Below are 19,992 nucleotides of genomic sequence, written 5' to 3' on the forward strand. Positions count from 1 at the left end.
GCTGCAGGCTGATGAGTTACAGAACGGAACCGTTCAGCTAGAAAGCTTCAGCTAACAAAGTAATGTGGGAACAATAATGTTCATCTTTCAGAGAGGAGCAGCAATAACTCCTTAGAAGCTGATGTACGTCATCTTCAGTAGCTAAGCTGTTAGCATTAGCTGCTGCTAAAGGAGCAGCAATAACTCCTTAGCTGGTGTACGTCACCTTCAGTAGCTAAGCTGTTAGCGTTAGCTGCTGCTAAAGGAACAGCAATAACTCCTTAGCTGGTGTACGTCACCTTCATTAGCTAAGCTGTTAGTGTTAGCTGCTGCTAAAGGAACAGCAATAACTCCTTAGAAGCTGGTGTACATCACCTTCAGTAGCTAAGCTGTTAGCGTTAGCTGCTGCTAAAGGAGAAAATAACAGCAATAACTCCTTAGAAGCTGATGTACGTCACCTTCAGTAGCTAAGCTGTTAGCGTTAGCTGCTGCTAAAGGAACAGCAATAACTCCTTAGAAGCTGGTGTACGTCACCTTCATTAGCTAAGCTGTTAGCGTTAGCTGCTGCTAAAGGAGAAAATAACAGCAATAACTCCTTAGAAGCTGATGTACGTCACCTTCAGTAGCTACGCTGTTAGCGTTAGCTGCTGCTAAAGGAACAGCAATAACTCCTTAGAAGCTGGTGTACGTCACCTTCATTAGCTAAGCTGTTAGCGTTAGCTGCTGCTAAAGGAGAAAATAACAGCAATAACTCCTTAGAAGCTGATGTACGTCACCTTCATTAGCTAAGCTGTTAGCGTTAGCTGCTGCTAAAGGAGAAAATAACAGCAATAACTCCTTAGAAGCTGGTGTACGTCACCTTCATTAGCTAAGCTGTTAGCGTTAGCTGCTGCTAAAGGAGAAAATAACAGCAATAACTCCTTAGAAGCTGATGTACGTCACCTTCAGTAGCTAAGCTGTTAGCGTTAGCTGCTGCTAAAGGAACAGCAATAACTCCTTAGAAGCAGGTGTACGTCACCTTCATTAGCTAAGCTGTTAGCATTAGCTGCTGCTAAAGGAGAAAATAAATCAATAAATAAACCATGAGGAGTTATTTCTCAGATGCTGCCAGGAACAGGAAGAAGTAGTTTTACACAATATGGAAGATTTAAAGTGTATTCTTTTGGGTTGTTTATATTCATCTGTGGGCCTGCAGACATCTGCCAATCACAGTCAGTAGCAGGGAAAATTTGACTGATGTTTGAGATGCAAACAAACGTGTCTGTGTGTCAAACACTTTCAGGCAAACACGAGAAATTAAACAGTTTTTGTAACGATCAAATATCAGTCAGAAACATCTGTGACAACATCTTCATTTCCAGCTGCAGCATCACAGAATGAACACGAAAGAATCTTTTCTGTCAGACTTTTCTGTATTTTCGCATTCTGCGATAAGCAGTCCGTTCAACGATGAAATCTTCCCGGCGCACTTGAACAGTTTCAGTTCAGTTTGTTTTGGGGAGCCTGTAGACGCCCGCGGACACCATCAGCTGATGCTCCCGGACCTTCTTCTGCAGGAACGCCTCCAGCTCATTGACGTCCATCTCCGTGACGACGGGCCCCGTGGCGACGAACATCCGCAGCATGGAGTGGATCCGGTCCAGCGTCATGCTGTCCAGGTTGGTGAGCATGGCCTGGATGTAGGCCCAGAACAGCTGCAGACACAGACGCACCAGATGTTTCACACTTTTCTGTCTTTAAGGGGACGTTTGAAGACATTTGAGGGCACAGACCTGGTGTTAAAGTCTGGTTTTATATCTTTTTCATGACCTTTTATATCTGGAGTTAGAACCAGGAGAGATGATGAGGCCTTTTTATCAGGTGCATGAATGTATGAATAGTAGGGCTGATCAACGATTAAAATGTTTAATCTAATTAATCACATGATTTCCCTGATTAATCGCGATTAATCGCATTTGTACGCAGAATCCAAAAAGGAATTCAAAAGTAGTGTATAGCTTTTAGCATTTAGTTTTATTTTAAATGTGCTGCCATATGAATGAAAGTGCCATAACATTTGTTGTGCAAACACACTTTTAACATCAGCATCTTTCTGTAGTTTTTATGTAGAAGCCTCGCTCCACTGTCTGTTTCCTTGAATGACTTGCTGCTATCAGTTGTGTGTTTTGCCTTTAAGTGATATTTTAGACTGGAACTACTACGCTGAGAAGACAATTCAACTTGGCTGTAAATGCAGGAGTTTTTTGTTTTTTTAATTTATTTTGAAATACATGCTTTTATGTTGAAACCAGTAAAACAGGAAGTAGCGCCGGTTAGCTCCGTTAGCTTTACACCTGTAGCAGTGATGTTACCTGCTAGTTTATCTTTATTTTATTCCTCCATGCTTCGTGGTGTTTGCTGTAACTGTGTGAATGTGATGCATTGAACAGACTTACAATAATAAAACCTGCGTTAATGCGCCATAAAATATTCATCAGCGTTAAATAATAAACTCATCCATGCATTCATCTCCAGCAGACTCCATCACTGTAACGCTCTTTTAACTGGACTTCCCACAAAGAGCATTAAACATCTGCAGCTCATCCAGAACGCTGCTGCTGGAGTTTTAACCCGGACTAAGAGATCTGAACACATCACAGCAGCTTTAAAATCTTTACTCTGGCTTCCAGTCAGTCACAGAATAGATTTTAAAAGCCTGCTGATGGTTTACATCTGTGATATGTTCAGAGAATATAAAGCCAGCAGAGCTCTGAGATCCAAGGACTCAGGTCAGCTGGTCCGGTCCAGAGTCCAGACTAAACATGGAGAAGCAGCATTTAGCTGTTATGCTGCAAACAAGTGGAACAAACTGCCAGTGGAGATTAAACTTTCACCAAATGGAGACATTTTTAAATCCAGGTTAAAGACATTTCTGTTCTCATGTGTCTATGCATGAAATCTGCACGATATCTTTGAACTTATCTGGACTGCTGCTTGTTTTTAAATTAATTTAAATTATTTTATTTGTTTCTCTTTATATTCTTTTATGTATTTTTAATGCTTCTTCCACTCCCTGCTGCAATGCTTTTATTTTATGTGAAGCACTTTGAATTGTTTTTACATGAAATGTGCTACAAATTTGTATATAGCGAATGTTTATTCACTATTTTTATTTTATTTTATTCGCTTATTTTTACTTTAATTGTTTTCATATCTGTATGCTGCTGCAACAAAACAATTTCCCAAATTGGGATGAATAAAGTATTTATCTATCTATCTAAATAAATTTGATTTGATTTTGATTTGATAAATAACAAACGAGTTAACACGCCCAGCACTAATGATTAGCTGAGCTTTGATTATTAGCTGGTCCCAAGAAAATGAATCAAACTTGATAAAAATGTCTGATAATCTGGAGGACTTTAGGAAAGTTAGCCGATGGGGGCTCTGACATCACGAGGGCGACCTTTTAAAAGCTTCAGGATCAAAGTACGAGTTACGCTGAAAAGGCTCCAGTTTCCAGCCTCAGAACCGATCACTAATCAGCAATAATCAATAATACTGAGCTGGAAAATGGATGATTTACCCGATCAGGACTGAAATAACGTTTGCAGACTCCTGAGGTTGAAGGAGCAGGAAATGACAGAAGAAGAAGAAGAGGCGTGTGCTCACCTGCAGCTTCTCCTCCCTCTGCTCAGACTGGGTGGTGGTGTTGGAGTCCCTCTCCTCGTCGCTGTCGATCAGCATTGCCCCCCTCTCCAGCTTCTCTTTGGACGAGCCCGTCTCCACCACGTAGTAGCGGCCCCCCGCCTCCTCCCTCAGCACGCCGTGCTGCTGCCACAGCGCCAGCTTCCTGTGCACCAGCTCCTTCGGGGCGCCCAGCTTGGTGCTCAGCTCCTCCAGGGTCCAGGAACCTGATGGGGGGGACAGGTTCCATCTGTGATCTCAGAGTTTTATCACAGCTGGAGGCAGAGCCGGCCCAAGGCATATGCCAACTATGCGGTCGCTTAGGGCCCCCACGCCACCAGGGGGCCCCAGAGAGCACCGAGACGTTGTGATAAAAAAAGTTAATATATACATGAAATTAAAATAACATTGAATAATTTAAACGAAATTGTATTACACCAGAAAAAAAATATATAATTTTGACAAAATACTAATACTAGGTTAATTTATGCCTCCTGTTGGCTGCTGCCACCGTTGGGCAAAATGATTTAAGTATTGTATTTAAGTATTTCATTTTGATTACAACTTTATTTTTCTGTAAGATAATCTGAATGTCATTTGATTCTATTTTGGATTTGGATTTTGAACATTTTGCACACCATTGCACATCTGAAAGAAATTAAACTATTTAACGTGTTTACTATAAATGCAGTCTCCAGCCTGCTGATGTTACTTTCAAATAGTTAAATTAATGAGCCACACTTATACATCACTCTTTATGTAGACGTTAATTAAACCATATTTATGAGTTTGCTGTCCCTTTAAGGTTAAAAACAAGAATGACACCTGTATAATGTAAGATGATTACAAATAATGCTAATGATTGTGGGTCCGTTACACACATAACAGTGTAGCCTATGGAATAATGAGGCATCTGGAGCTGAGGTGATGGTAGGGGGGCCCCAAATGAAATTCTGCTTAAGGCCCCATAAAGGCTTGGGCCGGCCCTGGCTGGAGGATCGAACGGGCGCTGAAACCTGAACTCTTTGGCCTTCATTTGGACTCTTTTATCCCGAGTCTAACAGCCCAGCAGCTGCTGGAGGGTTGATGACCCCACAAACTCTGAACTTCCCTGTGCTCTGTCTCAGCTTCTAGCTGCTCAGATTAACCTTGTAGCATCCAAGCATATGAATAATCATTGAAAAAAATCATTTTGGCTCTTCTTGCATCTTTTTGGGGGGGAATAAACCAATATTTTTGAATTTTTTGGAAATGGGCTATTTTTGATCATTTTAGGCAATGTTGCATATTTGCAACTGTGGGCTTTCCTGATTAATTTTGTAATAATACAATTTGGAGACCTGAGCTCCCATTACCGCTGTGAAAGGTGGACAAAGCAGACCACACCAAACGAGACCAGAACCAACTAGAACAGACCACCGCAAAGCAGAGTGTAATTCACTGAGCCGAGAGAATGATGCTGTGACAACTGTCGGCACATAAAATGTAATGTAAAAAATATTACACATGAATGTAAATAATGTATGTAAATTAAAAAAAAAATAAAATAAAATAATGTAATGTAAATAAAAATATATATATAAATATAATGTAAATAAATAATGTAAATAAATAAAAAGCTTGTTGCATATCTGCAACTGTGGGTTACAAGGTTAAAGCAGTTTGTCTCCCGTACAGATGTGGGATGCTGTGATAAAAACAAATGGCTGCGAGTCCAGCCGTCACAAAAGAGTCAAGTGCCCTGCGGTATCTGAGCCCCCAGCTGCTCCGGGGCGGCTTCAGGCCTGGAATGTGCACGAAAAAAGTCAAAGTCCTTCAAATCCAGTCAGAAGCAGAAAGATTTAAGGCTCTCAAACCTCTCACATCTGCTTTAATATCAATAGATATTATTGATTAGGTTATATTAGATATAATCTAAGGGGAGACCTAAATTAAAAAAACAAAAAACAAAGGTCCAAACAAATATGAAAAGCATGTGCGTATCGAGCTGTGGGGGGACTTTGTGGAAACAGTCTGGAGACAAATATAATTCTGTTTAAAAAAAAAAAAAAGTACCAAAAAGATATTTTTAAACAAGTACATGGAAGAGGAAGTATGTTAACGATGAGGGATAAATATATGAATAGAATAGGGTTAATTGTTATATTGTAATTTAATTAGTATATGGTATATATTTATTTATATTCATATTTACATTTATATTTACAAGGATATGTGTGTAATATATATTTATTTAGATATTTAGGAAGTGTATATATGGTATATATTTATATAGGTGTATTGTAGTTAGGATATTTACAAACTGAAGAGTAGTTAAAAAGCGGTGGGAAACTAAAAAAGTATCGTACTTCTTCCCATTCCTTTTTCCGACAATGTGCGGTGTTTTGTGTATTAGCACTTTATGTGATTGAATTTTTTTTTTAAATTTCTCTTTTTCTTTCTTTTGTATGTACAAATAGTTACATGCATTTTTTTTTTTTCATACGAAAGTATAAAAATAAAAATCTATCTATCTCTCTATCAAAGCAAAAATCAGGAGCAAAGTAGTTTAACGTCCCACACTTCTAAGGTACAGTGAAGGCAGCATCATCTGAACTGTTAGGTGGAGATAAAGATGGAGGACGCTCCATGTGCGGACAGAGTTTGTCCTAAACAGGCTCACTGAAGGTCCAAATATCTTCTGTAAAGCACAGAGAAAGGTTTATTTTGATCATTTATCCCCTTTATAGATAAAAAGCTTTTTTCTGCTTCACTCTGTGACCAAGTCAGTGAATTTATATCGTTAATTTTATCAGCAAAGATCCTAACTTCTGATATTCCAAATAACCTGAGATGAAAACTCTGGATCAGCCACATGCACTGGAAAAAATCAAAATCTAACTAAGTATATTTTTCTCATTGAGTATCTCATTACACTTGAAACAAGTACCATTTCAGCCAGATATAGGGAGTTGTTTGAAGACAATACATCTGGAATATCTTGTTAAATGAAAAAGTCTAGATAATACTGTAAGTCTGGTATTTGGGGGGGGAAAGGGGTTGGGGGGGTGGGCTGGGGTTAGAGGGGACTCGCTGTCCTGTTTTTGTTTTGTTGGACTTATGTTGAATTGTAAATTGTTGTTGTAAAAATGTTTTTGTTGTTAAAAAGTTGTAAAAACAAAATAAAAAGACCTTGATCAAAAAAAAAAAAAGAAAAATTCTTGAAAACTTCTTGTTTTGAGTCATATATCATATGAAACAAGCTTTTTTTTTCATTTGAAGAGGTTTTTAAGCTAATTTCAAGATCACTTTTATCTCAAAAAGTCTTAAATATCACATCTTATTTCAAGAAATCTTGACAAGCCGATTTTCACTAGTTCCATTGGCAGATTTTTTGCTTATTTCAAGCAAAAACGTCTTGTATTTGTTGTTTTTTTACTTATTTTTGGAGGGGCATTTTTTCCAGTGTGGCAGCTGGAGCCGTGACCAGTTCCAGTCTGACTCAAACTTTACGGCACAAACCAAACATTTTTGCTCTGTTTTCAGCCTTATCTACGACAACGTGCAGTGAAACTTCTCATCTTTAACTCTAACTTTTTTCCTGGAAGTGCAGGATGATGGCGGCCAGGATGGGGGACACGGTGAGGTTGGTGAGCGTTCGGTCCTCCAGCTCCACGTCCAGCGTGACGGAGCCCAAGTGAGGCTTCCAGCTCAGCGTCCTCATGGCCTGGAGCACAAGAAGAAGAAGAGGAAACATCAGCGTTTGTTCGGGTGGCAGAAGGTGAGCGGAGCTGACGGATCTGCACCTTCAGCTTCTCGTAGCGGTGGGTGTAGGCCTCCATGGCCTGGCACACGGCGGGGGGCAGCTCCAGCTTCTCCTCCTTCAGCGTCGGCCAGAACTCGGACGACATGATGATGGCCGACAGAGACAGCGGCGGCCGCTCCGGCGGCTGCTCCTCCTCGCTCAGCTTGGACTCCTCCTCGCAGATGTTGCTGTTGATCCGGCGAGAGTCCGCCATGTCCTGCAGGAACACACCGAGGCTTCAGAATGAGGCAAGGCAGGTTTATCTGTGCAGCACAATTCAACAACAAGGCGACTCAAAGTGCTTTACAGAGACATTAAAACAGTAGAAATAAAAAGCATGATTTAAATTTTAAACAAAAAAGAAAGAAATAAGAACAATAGAATATAGCTGCAAGCAGAGATGGGGGGGGGTCCTAGCAGAATGGCACAATAGGGAAGGCTTCGGCCTCTCAGGAAGGCGTCATGAGTCCATGCACCAAGTTTGGCAGCTATACATCAATGCATCTCAGAGATACGGCCTAACGTCCCGTTTGCGCGTCGGCGTAGAGTTTGATTGGCTGCCACGGGCAAACGGAAGCGAAATAAAAAAATCCACATGATAAGTTATGTGCGGCTTGGTCTGAAGATTCTATGTGCCAAGTCCCGTGGAGATCGGACAATCTGCGTGGCCTGAAATGCTTTTTTAAGTAAAAAATTAAAAAATCTAAGTATACGCAAAGTATACGTATGCGTTGGACTCTTCATGATCCAAGGATTCCAACGATGCCTCATTTGGGAAATTTGGACCATGAAGTCCAAAGTTATTAGAATGCAGAAAGAAGAAAAAATTAGCAAGTAGCAAATAGCAAGTAACAAGTAGAAAGTAGCAAGTAGAACGTAGCAAGTAGAAAGTAGAAAGTAGCAAGTAGCAAGTAGAAAGTAGCAAGTAGAAAGTAGCAAGTAGCAAGTAGAAAGTAGCAAGTAGAAAGTAGCAAGTAGCAAGTAAAAAGTAGCAAGTAGAAAGTAAAAAGTAGCAAATAGCAAGTAACAAGTAGAAAGTAGCAAGTAGAACGTAGCAAGTAGAAAGTAGAAAGTAGCAAGTAGCAAGTAGAAAGTAGCAAGTAGAAAGTAGCAAGTAGCAAGTAGAAAGTAGCAAGTAGAAAGTAGCAAGTAGCAAGTAAAAAGTAGCAAGTAGCAAGTAGAAAGTAGCAAGTAGCAAGTAGCAAGTAAAAAGTAGCAAGTAGCAAGTAGCAAGTAGCAAGTAAAAAGTAGCAAGTAGAAAGTAAAAAGTAGAAAGTAGAAAGTAGCAAGTAAAAAGTAAAAAGTAGCAAGTAGCAAGTAAAAAGTAGCAAGTAGAAAGTAAAAAGTAGAAAGTAGAAAGTAGCAAGTAGAAAGTAGCAAGTAGAAAGTAGCAAGTAGCAAGTAGCAAGTAAAAAGTAGCAAGTAGCAAGTAGCAAGTAGCAAGTAAAAAGTAGCAAGTAGAAAGTAGCAAGTAGAAAGTAGCAAGTAAAAAGTAAAAAGTAGCAAGTAGCAAGTAGAAAGTAGCAAGTAGAACGTAGCAAGTAGCAAGTAGAACGTAGCAAGTAGCAAGTAGCAAGTAAAAAGTAGAAAGTAGCAAGTAGCAAGTAGCAAGTAGAAAGTAGCAAGTAAAAAGTAAAAAGTAGCAAGTAGCAAGTAGAAAGTAGCAAGTAGCAAGTAGAAAGTAGAAAGTAGCAAGTAGAAAGTAGCAAGTAGCAAGTAAAAAGTAGCAAGTAGAAAGTAGCAAGTAGCAAGTAGAAAGTAGCAAGTAGAAAGTAGCAAGTAGAAAGTAGCAAGTAGAAAGTAGCAAGTAAAAAGTAGCAAGTAGAAAGTAGAAAGTAGCAAGTAGCAAGTAGCAAGTAAAAAGTAGCAAGTAGCAATTAGCAAGTAGAAAGTAGCAAGTAGCAAGTAAAAAGTAGCAAGTAGCAAGTAGAAAGTAGCAAGTAGCAAGTAAAAAGTAGCAAGTAGCAAGTAGAAAGTAGAAAGTAGCAAGTAGCAAGTAGCAAGTAGAAAGTAGCAAGTAGCAAGTAGCAAGTAGAAAGTAGCAAGTAGCAAATAAAAAGTAGCAAGTAGCAAGTAGAAAGTAGAAAGTAGCAAGTAGCAAGTAGCAAGTAAAAAGTAGCAAGTAGAAAGTAGCAAGTAGCAAGTAGCAAGTAAAAAGTAGCAAGTAGAAAGTAGCAAGTAGCAAGTAGAAAGTAGAAAGTAGAAAGTAGAAAGTAGCAAGTAGAAAGTAGCAAGTAGCATGTAGCAAGTAGCAAGTAGAAAGTAGCAAGTAGAAAGTAGCAAGTAGCAAGTAGCAAGTAGAAAGTAGCAAGTAGCAAGTAGCAAGTAAAAAGTAGAAAGTAGCAAGTAGCAAGTAGAAAGTAGCAAGTAGCAAGTAAAAAGTAGCAAGTAGCAAGTAGAAAGTAGCAAGTAGCAAGTAGCAAGTAAAAAGTAGCAAGTAGAAAGTAGCAAGTAGCAAGTAGCAAGTAGAAAGTAGCAAGTAGCAAGTAAAAAGTAGCAAGTAGCAAGTAGCAAGTAGCAAGTAAAAAGTAGCAAGTAGCAAGTAGCAAGTAGAAAGTAGCAAGTAGCAAGTAAAAAGTAGCAAGTAGAAAGTAGCAAGTAGAAAGTAGCAAGTAAAAAGTAGCAAGTAGAAAGTAGCAAGTAGAAAGTAGAAAGTAGCAAGTAGCAAGTAGAAAGTAGCAAGTAAAAAGTAAAAAGTAGCAAGTAGAAAGTAGCAAGTAGCAAGTAAAAAGTAGCAAGTAGAAAGTAGCAAGTAGCAAGTAGCAAGTAAAAAGTAGCAAGTAGCAAGTAGCAAGTAGCAAGTAAAAAGTAGCAAGTAGAAAGTAGCAAGTAGCAAGTAGCAAGTAGCAAGTAGCAAGTAGCAAGTAGAAAGTAGCAAGTAGAAAGTAGAAAGTAGCAAGTAGCAAGTAAAAAGTAGCAAGTAGAAAGTAGCAAGTAGAAAGTAGCAAGTAGCAAGTAGCAAGTAAAAAGTAGCAAGTAGAAAGTAGCAAGTAGCAAGTAGCAAGTTAAAAGTAGCAAGTAGCAAGTAGCAAGTAGCAAGTAAAAAGTAGCAAGTAGAAAGTAGCAAGTAGCAAGTAGAAAGTAGAAAGTAGCAAGTAAAAAGTAGCAAGTAAAAAGTAGCAAGTAGAAAGTAGCAAGTAGAAAGTAGAAAGTAGCAAGTAGAAAGTAGCAAGTAAAAAGTAGCAAGTAGCAAGTAGCAAGTAGAAAGTAGAAAGTAGAAAGTAGAAAGTAGCAAGTAGCAAGTAGCAAGTAAAAAGTAGCAAGTAGAAAGTAGCAAGTAGCAAGTAGAAAGTAGAAAGTAGCAAGTAGAAAGTAGCAAGTAGCAAGTAAAAAGTAGCAAGTAGAAAGTAGCAAGTAGCAAGTAAAAAGTAGCAAGTAGAAAGTAGCAAGTAGCAAGTAGCAAGTAGCAAGTAGCAAGTAAAAAGTAGCAAGTAGAAAGTAGCAAGTAGAAAGTAGCAAGTAGAAAGTAGCAAGTAGAAAGTAGCAAGTAGCAAGTAGAAAGTAGAAAGTAAAAAGTAGCAAGTAGAAAGTAGCAAGTAGCAAGTAGCAAGTAAAAAGTAGCAAGTAGAAAGTAGCAAGTAGAAAGTAGCAAGTAGCAAGTAGAAAGTAGCAAGTAGAAAGTAGCAAGTAGCAAGTAGAAAGTAGAAAGTAGCAAGTAGAAAGTAGAAAGTAGCAAGTAGCAAGTAGCAAGTAAAAAGTAGCAAGTAGAAAGTAGCAAGTAGCAAGTAGCAAGTAAAAAGTAGCAAGTAGAAAGTAGCAAGTAGCAAGTAAAAAGTAGCAAGTAGAAAGTAGCAAGTAGAAAGTAGAAAGTAGCAAGTAGAAAGTAGCAAGTAGCAAGTAGCAAGTAGAAAGTAGCAAGTAGAAAGTAGAAAGTAGCAAGTAGAAAGTAGAAAGTAGAAAGTAGAAAGTAGCAAGTAGCAAGTAGCAAGTAAAAAGTAGCAAGTAGAAAGTAGCAAGTAGCAAGTAGCAAGTAGAAAGTAGCAAGTAGCAAGTAGCAAGTAGAAAGTAGAAAGTAGCAAGTAGAAAGTAGAAAGTAGCTACTAACACAATAAAATCAGAAGTTAAAATGTGATTAAGTTTTAAATTAGCTGTGGAGCTAAACGAGCCGGGCGTGTGGAATACCTTCAGCATGACCTCGCAGTAGTGCATGTGAGACTCGCCGAAGCGCAGCTTCAGCAGCTCCACGTTCCGGATCTCCCTGAAAGCATCAGAACACGAAGCGCGTCAGAAACCTGTGAGGGATCGGGGAGCGGCGTGGATGGAGCCGGGCGCACCTGGCGGTGTTGTAGTTGAGCTGGTGCAGCAGCCTGTCGGCCAGCAGCGCTCTGTACTCGTCTATGAAGATGTCCTTGCTGCCGTAGATGCTGACCAGCAGGCTGATGATGTCAGAGGAGCGCCGCTTCGACCCCATTTTATCTGACCACAGGGAGCAGAAACTGTTGAGTCAAACGGATTACATTCAGCAGCAGCGCGCGGTGCGTTCACTGACCGGGCACGGCGTCGGTCGGGTCCGGAGCCCAGTCCTCCGGGTCGTTGCCCTCGTCGTCGCTGTCCTGCATCTCCAGAGTCACGGGGTCTCCTCTGGACAGCTCGGACGCCAGGTCCGTGCAGCCCTCTGCGTCTCCGGTCAGACCGGCGACGATCTGCCGCACCGTGTCCTCCCGAGTCCTGAAACACAGCGAGGCCGAGACGTGAGTTCTGTCTGCTCTGTTTCTGAGCCTTTTCATCCCAGCTGTGATCCAGCTGAGATCCAGCTGTGTTTCAGCTGTGACCCAGCTGTGATCCAGCTGTGATCCAGCTGTGATCCAGCTGTGTTTCAGCTGTGACCCAGCTGTGATCCAGCTGAGATCCAGCTGTGTTTCAGCTGTGACCCAGCTGTGATCCAGCTGTGATCCAGCTGAGATCCAGCTGTGATCCAGCTGTGATCCAGCTGTGATCCAGCTGAGATCCAGCTGTGTTTCAGCTGTGACCCAGCTGTGATCCAGCTGTGTTTCAGCTGTGACCCAGCTGTGATCCAGCTGTGTTTCAGCTGTAATCCAGCTGTGATCCAGCTGTGATCCAGTTGTGTTTCAGCTGTGACCCAGCTGTGATCCAGCTGTGTTTCAGCTGTGATTCAGCTATCTGTGACCCAGCTGTGATCCAGCTGTGTTTCAGCTGTGATTCAGCTGTGATCCAGCTGTGATCCAGCTGTGTTTCAGTTGTGTTTCAGCTGTGATCCACTTGTGATCCAGCTGTGTTTCAGCTGTGACCCAGCTGTAATCCAGCTGTGATCCAGCTGTGTTTCAGCTGTGATTCAGCTGTGATCCAGCTGTGATCCAGCTGTGATCCAGCTGTGTTTCAGCTGTGATCCAGCTGTGTTTCAGCTGTGACCCAGCTGTGATCCAGCTGTGATCCAGCTGTGTTTCAGTTGTGTTTCAGCTGTGATCCACTTGTGATCCAGCTGTGTTCCAGCTGTTAACCCTGATACGATCTGCACCTTCACTTCTTCTAAAGGTCCTTTATTTAGTTTGTAGTCTGATTTTAAACTATATTTCAGTTTGATTTGATCATTAATTGGGACTTCAAACCATGTTTTAGTGGATTTCCTGTTGCTGTGTGGATGTTAAATGAGATTTATCACAAACTTCTGTGTTAAACCGACAGAATAAGCCGTTAATCAGACGCTTTAACTGCAGAAATGTTAAAGAAGTCCAACCTGTTCACTTTGGTGTTTATCTGCTGAACATTTAAACATTGTGTAAAACTTTATTAATAAACGAGAGTTTTTACAATTTAAGTCTTAAAACGTTCAGCAGCAGTGAGTCCATCCACCAGAGTTCCCACTTTCTGAAGGTTTCACCTCATGTTATTTCGGTTTCCTTTGCGCTCCCGTGGGACAAATGAACATGAACTTCCTTTCACAGCAGCTCAGGGAACAGAGAGACCTTTTCTTTGGACTCACCTGAGGTACTTTCGGATGGGCTGGCAGGCCACCTGCAGGATGACCATCGATGGGTCCAGCTCTCTGAGAGCTTTGATGGCTGAGATGTAAACGGTGAGGATGTCCGACGTGTGAACGCCTGCAGGAGGGACGACACATTTCACAGGAACTTCATTTTCTTTTGCTTTTCTTCCGCATGAAACATGTAAAACTGATGTCTGAACACAAAGAAAAAGCTCCTCCAGCTGCAGCATCATGGAAAGATGTTGCAGGTTGGAAAACACGAACTGACCCGGGTGCAGCAGGCGGCTTTCAAAGGCAGATTTAAGAGACGTGAGCAGCTGCTGTCGCTGGTTCGTTCGTTCCAGACAAAACTTCAGATCCAGGATCGCAGCTTTGGATTCTGGGAAATCTGGAAGAGACGAAGGAAAACAGATGAGAGGCAAAGAAAAGAAAAGAAACTGTGCCGTTCACTCGGGCCGGGCGGACCGATTTAAAGTATCGATACTAACGTTGGTGTTGGGTACTGATCGATTCTTAAGTTTCAGTTTCTCTTCTGTACAACTCCAGGGGCCTCATGTACAAAGACTTGTGTGGATTTCCTACTGAAACATGGCGTACGCTCAAACCCAAATGCCCTCCAACGCACAAAAATATCTGGATGTATGAATCTGTGCGTACACGTGAATCCAAGCAAATTTCCTTTATTCATCCCAATCATCGTGGAATTGAGCCCCTCCCCGTCCACGCCCCTACATAAAAATATGCACTTATTTTATAACTTTACTTTATTTGCACATCTTACTTAGTACATTTAAAAAAAATAATAATAATAATCTTGAGTTTGTTAATTGCAAATGCAGATTACCGCCCCAAAAGGGAAATTTAAAGGATAAGACCGGTTTTTTGACATTGGGCCCTTGATTTCACATTATAACATGATGTTCTACTCACCCCTGCTTGTTGTTGGTCATTTGGAGCTGTTCCGAAGATATTCGCGAGCCGCCTGGCTGCTCTCTTGAGATATTCGGCCATGAAACGGTTTCCTATGGGCAAGCTTATACAGGCACAAACTATGCTGTTTATAATTTATTAATTACTGTACACTAGCACTGATAACGTGGAGGTGCGTCGCTTACTTAAAAAAATCCGGGTTACTATAATTTTGAATTTTTGTCGTAAAGTGGGTGTTACTGACGTCCTCCTCGTGCTACTACCACAGACAGCCCACAGACCTGCTGCCTATTTATTCATTCGGCTAAAATTCAAAATTAGTAACCCGGATTTTTTTTAGTAAGCGACGCACCTCCACGTTATCAGTGCTAGTGTACAGTAATTAATAAATTATAAACAGCATAGTTTGTGCCTGTATAAGCTTGCCCATAGGAAACCGTTTCATGGCCGAATATCTCAAGAGAGCAGCCAGACGCCTCGCGAATATCTTCGGAACAGCTCCAAATGACCAACAACAAGCAGGGGTGAGTAGAACATCATGTTATAATGTGAAATCAAGGGCCCAATGTCAAAAAACCGGTCTTATCCTTTAAGTTTCAAGTTTTCTATAAACATTTCTGAGATCCTTATTAAAAGTATTTTTATGTGCCTGAAAACTTTGTCTTGTGTTTTAATTATCATGATAAACATGATTAATTAAAGGAAAACTTACATATTTAATTAAATAATCATGAAAATTCAAGTTTTCATTCATAATTTACATACTGATGATGCATTCACTTAATAAATGATGATGCATTGCTCTCCTCTACACAAACGTAGATGGTAGTAGTAAAAAGTATCGGTAATACTGGCCCTGTATTTACTTAGTATTGGATCGATGCCACATTTTGCAGTATCGCACAGCCCTACGGTTCAGAGCCGGTTCAGAGACGTACGCTGAGCTCTGTGAGCGTTATCTATCAGAGAAGAAGAGGAAGACAGAGAAGGCCTGTCCGGACCTCTGAGCGGCGCCGTAACGGCACCACAATCACATCGATAAACACTTTTTTCCAGCTGTTTCCGTCCCCTCTTACTGGCACAGACTCTGTTTTCTTATTTTTTCTCTTCACTCTTTTTCTAAAGCAGCAGAAACTCAAGCTGCTGGGCCTCTGGGTGAACTCTGACCTCTGATGATGCTGAAGAGCTCCTCGATCCTCATGTTGACGTAGATCCTGCAGAAGAACTGATGCATGTGGCATCTCCACTGCTTCATGACGGGGCTGGCGGGCTGCGGGCCGGGCCCCGCGGGAACACCGAAGACGCCCAGGACCGGAGCGTCTCCGTCCACCTCGCTGGCGAACACCTTGCCGAGCCAGCCGAGCACCAGCTCCAACCACTGCTCACACAGAAAGGTGCACGTTCAGAGCGGGAACCGAGAAATGGGAGGCGTGTTTGAGGGGGGACGTGCAGCTCGTCTCACCTCCTGGAACTCCAGCAGGAAGGAGCGCTCGTACTCGCCCCGGCAGTGCTGCTCCATGCGCTGCTCGATCAGCTTGTGGAGGATGGAGGTAACGGCCTCGGAGCTGACCCACTCCAGCAGCTGCAGCTTCCACCTAGAATAGAGATGCACCGATCAATCGGCCGCCGGTTAAAAAAGACGGTTTTATATCCAATCGGTGACCGGCCGGTCACTGTCGTGATTTCCGGTTTTCGGCTGATCAAACTGACCCGCATCCGCGGTGCATCCCCCTCTGACCCACTCACAGAATGTGGCTGAGCTCCTGCAGCTGCTCCAGGGCCTTCTGACACCAGCACTGCTGCGTGGGGGCCCCGCAGCCCGGGCAGGCCCCTCCCTCAGGGCCGTCTGCAGCGTCGGCCCCGTCCTCGCCGCCCGCCTCCTGACTCATGTAGACGGAGAAGGTCCTGCTGTAGAACTCCAGCACTCGCTCCTGGAGGACCGGGGACGGAGAGAAGAGCAGCAGGGCCCTGATGGTGGTGAAGGCCCGCTCCTGGAGGCCCCTGGAGCCCGGCCCACGCAGCCCCCCACAGCCCGTGTCCTGCCACGCCCCCAACCGCGCCAAACCACCTATCAGGAGGAAGAAGACATGTTTAAAAATGCTTCACCTTAAAGGGACAGTTCGCCTCTTTTGACATGAAGCTGTGTGACATCCCATATCAGCAACATCATTTATGAACATCTTCTTCCCCCTGCTGCGTCCTGTGAGCAGAGTTCCAGCCTCGTTTTGGTGTTGATGAAGGTAGTCCGGCTAGTTGGCTGGGGTTTAAAAAATAAAGCGTTTTGCTTCTCAGAACAATATCCGTTCAAAAGAGTAATACATTTGCATCATAAAATCGTTCTCCAGGAAAAAGTCGGACATCACAATCTTTTGGCCCTATTTTCTCTCCCTTCGTATCACTGCCTGCTGCCGCCTGCCAACAGCCGCGCCTGTTACGGTGTTTGCTGCTCGGTCTGCACAGCAGGCAGTGATACGAAGGGAGAGAAAATAGGGCCAAGAGATTGTGAGGTCTGACTTTTTCCTGGAGAACGATTTTGTGATGCAAATGTATTACTCTGTTGAACGCATATTGTTTTGAGAAGCAAAACGCTTTATTTTTTAAACTCCAGCCAACTAGCCGGACCAGATTTTTTATTTGTTTATTTAGTCATTTATTATTATTATTAGTTTGTAGTAGTATTTTTACTAGAATTATTATTGTTGTTGTTAATATACAATCATTGTAAATATTTATAATTTTTTTGAGCTACTTGACCAATTTGAATTTCCCCCATTGGGGGATGACTAAAGTATTTTTCTATTCTATTCTACCTTCATCAACACCAAAACGAGGCTGGAACTCTGCTCACAGGACGCAGCAGGGGGTAAGAAGATGTTCATAAATGATGTTGCTGATATGGGATGTTACACAGCTTCATGTCAGAAGAGGCGAACTGTCCCTTTAACTGCAGTGATCTCATGGTCGCTTTGTTTGTTCTACTTGCTCAGAAAAGGTTCCAGACGGTCCAGCAGAGTCCTGAAGGCGGTGAGCAGAACCAAGGCCCGGCCCCTCTCCTCCAGTTCGTTCTCCGGCTGTTTCAGTCCGGACCAGAACTCTGGAACCACCGAGGACGAGAGGCGCATCTGCATGCTCTCCAGCAGCCAGACGCCGAGCAGCTGGCCCAGGCCCTGGCTGCACAGCAGCGCCAGGCGGTCCGACAGGTCCTGCTGCGGCACCGAGCCGCCACGAGACGCCTGCACGTGGACCCGCAGGACAAGACAAGAAAAAAGGCTCCATCAGGGTCTCACAGAGGGCTCCTCTGCATCCAAATGTGTTGCAGGTCAACGACTATCAACAGTTTGAAACAGGGAAAATAATTCATTTTCCAGCCCAAATCCATCTAATTATAAATCATCTGATATCAGTTTATAAAGTCCAGAGACTGATCCTTTTATCCATTTAGTTCTTCTCCTTCATATCAGAGCAAACCGGTGGATAACTCCCCGGCTCCATCCATAATCATTCAGAACTTAAACATCTGGATCTGTTCATTTTGAGACTTTCAGTTCAGATTACTCTGAGCTGCTGCTTCTTTCATCTTTTTGTGCTCATTTGGCTTATTTTTGTGATATTTTTACATATTTTTGCTTTCCTCAGATGTTTACATGTTGTTATTTTTTGCTGTATATGATGTTTTATAATGATTTATCATCTTTTAAAGGTTATTTGCATATAGTTTTGCACTGTAGTGATTTTTCCATCTTCATCTGTTCACTTAGCATCATTTAGCATCTCTTTTACATGTTTCTATGCTTGTTTCTGCCCTCTTTTCAGTAGTCTTATATCTTTGTTTGTAAATGTATTTTTCCTTAAATCACTTTAGGATCTTATCCATCTTCGCTGCAGTTTTACGTTGTTTTTTATGGTCATTTTGCACATCTCAGTGGTTGTATTTGAATCTTTCTGCCATCTTTGTCACCATTAAAGGTTTATTATTACCATTAAACTTGTAGACAAATGTAGACATTTTTAAATCCAGGTTAAAAACATTTATTTTCTCATGTGTCTATGCATGAAATCTGCACGGTATCTTTTAACTTATCCAGACTGTTGCTTGTTTTTAAATTCATTTAAATTATTTTATTTGTTTCTCTTTATATTCTTTTATATATTTTTAATGCTTCTTCCACTCCCTGCTGCAATGCTTTTATTTTATGTAAAGCACTTTGAATTGTACATGAAATGTGCTATATAAATAAATTTGATTTGATTTGATTATGACCCTTCTGTTCATGATCTGTGGACAAACATATGTTATGATATTTTTTTTTCAACCAAACATGTGAATTTCCACGTTTCTAATTATAATTCAGACAAGGAACACATCGACATGTCGGCGGAATTCAACTAAACACTTGTACTGATGATTTAAACCTCAGAGGTTAAGTCTCTCTCATGATGAACCGTCGCTACAAGCAGAAAGTGTTAAATCTTCAGATATTTCAGTGGGATTTGGTCACCGTGTCCCACCCCCGTGTTGGCCCCAGGATCGTGCCCGGGGCTGGGCTCCACTCACCAGAGCTGCAGTGACAGTCTCCCACGCATCAGCGACCCGGTGATGCTGTCCGGTTTCAGACATTTCCACAGACTCCGATTCTATCATCATTTCCTCCATTTTCTGACACTTTTCTTCACAAAAGACGAGCCAGCCTTTCTGGGTTCAGCATTTAAACTCCGGCCGCTTTTCTCATGTTGTGTCGCCGAACTGAGGGCCGCTTTACCGGCGTCTGAATGAAGAATTCCTCAAACCAGTAACATCATTTTGCACAAAATCAAAACAACATTATCCTCCTTCTATGGCGGGTTAACTTCTTCGACTTCTTCTACGTTTTTTTTTCTTCTTCTTCTTCCAACGGTTCTATACTGATAGCAGTGTGTGCTGCCCCCTACCGGTAATAACACGTTACAGCTCCTTTTTGATGTTTTATCTTCGCTTAATAAGAACGTTTTTGTTTGTTTGTTTAGTTTTTTTTCACTAACTGACCTCACTCGCCACTCACTAATTCTCTAAAAAGGTTATGGTAATAGGTAGGTAATACTCTAGGGCCAAAGGTGGCCACAGGGAGGAACTGCAACACTTCTTTTACATGTGGGATACCGTCACAGTACATCATACATTGGTATTAAAGCAACACCAGAGAACACTGTGGACCTTAAGACTCTGGTCCAGTCCAGAGTCCAAACTAAACATGGAGAAGCAGCATTTAGCTGTTATGCTGCAAACAAGTGGAACAAACTGCCAGTGGAGATTAAACTTTCACCAAATGGAGACATTTTTAAATCCAGGTTAAAAACATTTCTGTTCTCATGTGTCTATGCATGAAATCTGCACGATATCTTTGAACTTATCTGGACTGTTGCTTGTTTTTAAATTCATTTAAATGATTTTATTTGTTTCTCTTTATTTTATTTTATGTATTTTTAATGCTTCTTCCACTCCCTGCTGCAATGCTTTTATTTTATGTAAAGCACTTTGAACTGTTTTGTACATGAAATGTGCTACAAATAAATTTGATTTGATACTTCTGACTCCTTTTAATGCACATTGAATTTTACGATGCACATTCCCCCGGCCTGAAACTGCCCTGGAGCACCCGAGGAGCTGAGACACCGCAGTTCACAACTTTGGTTTCCAGCCCTGCTCCACGCT

At 41.8% G+C, this 19,992-nt stretch overlaps 1 protein-coding gene across 1 annotated transcript; it reads right to left on the bottom strand.

The window, feature by feature from the left end:
• Window positions 1–1,120: 1,120 nt before the first annotated feature.
• On the bottom strand, window positions 1,121–19,172 carry anapc2 (anaphase promoting complex subunit 2). Its single transcript, XM_075453558.1, has 14 exons — window positions 18,859–19,172; window positions 17,287–17,536; window positions 16,050–16,371; window positions 15,766–15,898; window positions 15,471–15,681; window positions 13,642–13,761; window positions 13,371–13,488; window positions 11,919–12,097; window positions 11,704–11,845; window positions 11,552–11,627; window positions 7,431–7,646; window positions 7,219–7,351; window positions 3,631–3,872; window positions 1,121–1,673 (listed from the first exon to the last, which is right to left on the bottom strand). Exons 1-14 carry the CDS (start codon window positions 18,955–18,957, stop codon window positions 1,464–1,466), a joined length of 2,451 nt encoding a protein of 816 aa, XP_075309673.1. The 5' UTR covers window positions 18,958–19,172; the 3' UTR covers window positions 1,121–1,463.
• Window positions 19,173–19,992: the final 820 nt, after the last annotated feature.

This window comes from Odontesthes bonariensis, chromosome 21 (genome assembly GCF_027942865.1).
Source record: "Odontesthes bonariensis isolate fOdoBon6 chromosome 21, fOdoBon6.hap1, whole genome shotgun sequence".
Taxonomy (NCBI): domain Eukaryota; kingdom Metazoa; phylum Chordata; class Actinopteri; order Atheriniformes; family Atherinopsidae; genus Odontesthes; species Odontesthes bonariensis.

Bases quoted from the DNA above. Each gene is read 5' to 3' on its own strand.
- anapc2 (XM_075453558.1), bottom strand. From the start codon at position 18,957: ATGGAGGAAATGATGATAGAATCGGAGTCTGTGGAAATGTCTGAAACC. The intron at 16,372-17,286 runs GCAAGTAGAACA...TCCTCCTGATAG, and splicing joins CCGTCTGGAACCTTTTCTGA to GTGGTTTGGCGCGGTTGGGG. The intron at 13,489-13,641 runs GTCAGTTCGTGT...TCCCTCCTGCAG, and splicing joins AAGCCGCCTGCTGCACCCGG to GCGTTCACACGTCGGACATC.